Raw genomic sequence first — 3,915 nt, 5'->3', positions numbered from 1 at the left:
AACTGCATTTGTGTGACAGATTAGCTCTTTAACAGAAAACTAACTCCTTATTAAAGTGTTCTTTACTTATACCTTGGGAACAGTGATTCTTTTTCTGAAGCAGACATTGTTATCTTTTCAACCCCCTTTTTAAACTTATTATATAAAAAAGTCATGTTTTGTAACTAAAATCAGGTTTTAGTTTTCCAGTTTTTATCTAAAGATATCTTTCTATTTTAAGCTAGAAGTATGTGTATATTTCCTCTTTAGGTGATAGTAAGACATATCTATCATTTCCTCACTTTATTTTAACAGAGTTACCTCGCAGAAGTGTTAATTCACAATTCAGTATCTGCTTCTGCCAAGGGAATTATGCTACAGTGTAGATATAATGGGGTTATCAGCATATATCAAACTGGGGTCAACAGAAATTCTCCAAACTTTTTTAAACATTTAAAGTTTTTTATAATCTGAAAAAAGTATTCTGGTTCAAACCCTTCTAGGTGAACTGTTGATTTTTATAGATACTAGAAAACACAGCTCATTAATAAATTCAAGAACTTTAAACTTTTTTTTTTTAACTCAGAAATCCAACTTCTAAGAATTTACCCTAGGGATATAAGAACATCCATATATTAACAACTCTATAAGCATAACATTCATAATTATTTATAAGGTTTTAAAAAATGGAAATTAAAATTATAGGAAACAACTTAATAGTCCTATATACCAACATAAATTACTGTAATATAGAAATTAGATATTAGAAAGTATGTTTTAACTTCAGACAGAACTGCCATATGATCCAGCAATCCCACTACTGGGTATATACCCAAAGGAATGGAAATCATCATGTCAAAGAAACACCTGCACTCCCATGTTTATCACAGCTCTATTTACAGTAGCCAAGAGTTGGAACCAACCTAAATGTCCATCATCAGATGACTGGATAAGGAAAATGGGGTATATATACACAATGGAATATTACTCAGTTATAAAAAAGAATGAAATAATGCCGTTCTCAATAAAATGGATGAACTTAGAGAAAATAATAGTAAGTGAAATAAGCCAGGCACAGAAAGGGAAATACCACTTATTTATAAGTGGGAGCTAAAATAATGAACATGTAAATGAAAGAAAGAAAGATACATCATTCACAATAACGGATTGAACTTTCAAAAGAACAACTGAGGTTACTAGAGTGGGAAGAGAGTGGGGAGGGAGAAATGGGTTAAGGGCCATAGCAGTGATACTGTATATTATTGCATATATAATTATTCTGATGTGTGAGCATCACATGTTGCACACAAGTATTGATGTTCAACTCTGTACCCCAGAGATACATGCAATTAACTTTGTTATAATAAAAATAGATAAGTTAATGAATAAATAAAAACAAACAAAAAAGGGAATTATGTTTTAGGCTGTCCAGATAGCTCAGTTGGTTAGAGCATGTTACTGATAACACCAAGGTCAAGGGTTTGTATTCCCATACCTGCCAGACACACACAAAAAAAGAAAAACAGGGAATTATGTTTTAGAAGAATGTGTAATGTTATGAGAAATGTTTATGAAAACATAAGTGGAAAACAACAGAATTGTTTGTTTAATATGATTATAATTTTTCATGAATTGTGAAAAAGTGTCTAGAAGAAGAAACACTCCAAATATAAACAGTAATTATTCCTGGCTTATGAGATAATAGATTTGTTTTAATTTAACTTTTGTAATATCTAAAAGTTATATAAAAACATGTACTGTTTCTTAAAATTAAAATAATTCACTTACCATAATATTTCTACTATGTATACTCCTATTTTTAAGTACTTTAAGTCATTTTAAATCATCTAAATAATACAAGAATACGTTTATCTTATTAAATAAAATGCGAAACTCACAGTAAGGTTTTCACCACCAATTTCAATCTTGCTTCCCTCTCGCCAGATTGGGTTTACAGCAAGTAGTCTGAGGCATGTATTTCCAGACTTCTTTGGGGCATGTAACATGTATTTTTCTGTACTTAGAAATGGGTCATTCTTATATGTCATTTTGAAACTCATCTGTTTTGCTTAAGACTATCTCATGGTCAGCTATCCATGCAGAACAGAGAGAATAACCTCAGCATTTCTAAACTTGAGTATGCTGTTATGGTTTATGCAGTTATTTCCTCATGAAGTATATTTAATTATCTATTTTTCTAATTGTAAAACTCTTTCTGTAGTCTTAATGAATTTTCAGCGATGTGACCTTTCAAAAGGATTAGAAAATATTGTACATAAAGCTACATCAAGCAGTAAAAAAATAACTTGTTAGTAACATAGGGGTTTAATTTTTCTTTAACAAGCAGTCCATGAAGACTAACCAAACCGTAACCTTCTCTGACCCTTAAGGCACATGAAGACCCCATGTATAACATCATTCGAGAGGATAAAAGACATGAAAAGGATATAAGGTGAGGTCATCCTGATGATAACAATATCCTCTTACAGATTAAAATTATATAAAGTTAGAAACAACCATTCAAATATTAAGGGGACGGTTTAGCAAACATGGTACTTAGATTGTGAGGTGTTTGGAGGGCAGGAGTCACGGCTCGGCCAGTGCTGGGGAATGGGCAGGCCTCCTGCTTTCTGCTTGGGTCAGCAGGACACAGTGGGCTCGGTCAGCCACTCACGCCACTGCGGTTGGTGTTGGCCGTGCACGTGGAGTCTGCTGTACTTGTGCTGTATGATGGACTCTTGCACATGATTTAGTTTGTCTTCTCCAGTGTCTTTAAGAGATCTGAGCTTTTGTTTAAAATTATTCTTAGACATGATTAAAGAGAGGGTGAAAAAACAGGAGACTTTTTTTTCCAAATTGGTTGCACTGAATTATAATTGTTGAGGGAGGAGATTATCTCCTGTGAAATTGAGCAGTGAGTGAATGGCTTAGTAAAGTGTGCATCTGTTAGAAGTTACAATAGTAAGGGCTGGGGGAACGTGGGAAGTGTGCAGGACAGTGAAAAGAATACAGCGTGGCTTCTACATTGGCTACAGTCACATAAAATAGACATTCATGTGGACTAGAACGGGGAAAACATAAAAACAAAAATAAGTACTGACTTTAGTGAAGTGGTTGTTTGTGACCACGCCCCATACTGCTGATAAATCATATATTAACCTCAGAAAACTGTTTGAAGTTAAAGTTAAAAACCACAGTTCTTTGATCAATCTTCCGCGTTTAGGATACAGCAGTTAAAACAGTTACTGGAGGATTCCACGTCCGATGGAGACGGGAGCAGCTCCAGTTCCTCAGAATGTAAAGAGAAGCACAAGAAAAAGAAGAAGAAAAGCATAAGAAAAGGAAGAAGGAAAAGAAAAAGAAGAAAAAACGGAAGCACAAGTCTCCCATGTCACGTGAGAGTTCCGACCTAGAGTGACAAGGACTTGACGTGTTCAGCAGTGTCTTCTCAGAAATCACACACGGTGGCCGGAGCCCAGAGGAAGATGCAGGCAGAGCGGAACAGACGGAGACACCCAGAGGAGGGTGTTTGTTGTCGCAGCTGTGACTTCTCACCCACCCGCAGGACAGGGGCCAGTGTCCTCCCAGGTGCCAGCTCTGGACTGTGGCCAATTTCAGGCAGGAAATTTACTGGGCGTCCTCCTCCCTGCTGGTCGCTTGAGTTTGTCATTGCTGTAAGATGCCGCCTGCGCGGTGGTAGGACGAGGAGGGCATCTCTGGGGAAGCTCTTGCAGGCACTGCCACAGCTTCTGCCCGCCATAGTGGGTGACTTAGTTCCCACAGACCTCAGGCTTGACTCTTCTCCGTTGTTGAGGATAATAAAAGCTCATTATCTATATTTGCAATGTATATTTTACATGCAATTATGAATGACACATGCATGTGGTCCAAATTTAAAATCATGAAAACACTTCATTCCTTTCTACCCGTTCCCTT

General features: G+C 36.4%; 1 protein-coding gene across 1 annotated transcript in view; it reads left to right on the top strand.

Moving 5' to 3' along the window:
- LOC103582555 (retinitis pigmentosa 9 protein-like) overlaps window positions 1-3,495 on the top strand; it is a 6,558-nt gene extending 3,063 nt beyond the window's left edge. The window contains 3 exon segments of the mRNA XM_008564108.1: window positions 2,370-2,431; window positions 3,203-3,300; window positions 3,303-3,495. Of these exon segments, the coding sequence (XP_008562330.1) occupies window positions 2,370-2,431; window positions 3,203-3,300; window positions 3,303-3,397 (255 nt within the window). The 3' untranslated portion in view covers window positions 3,398-3,495.
- The last annotated feature ends 420 nt before the right edge of the window (window positions 3,496-3,915 follow it).

This window comes from Galeopterus variegatus, unplaced genomic scaffold (genome assembly GCF_000696425.1).
Source record: "Galeopterus variegatus unplaced genomic scaffold, G_variegatus-3.0.2 Scaffold16715, whole genome shotgun sequence".
NCBI classification, from domain to species: domain Eukaryota; kingdom Metazoa; phylum Chordata; class Mammalia; order Dermoptera; family Cynocephalidae; genus Galeopterus; species Galeopterus variegatus.
The sequence above is the reverse complement of the archived record's forward strand: the minus strand, read 5'-3'. Positions and strand labels throughout refer to the sequence as shown.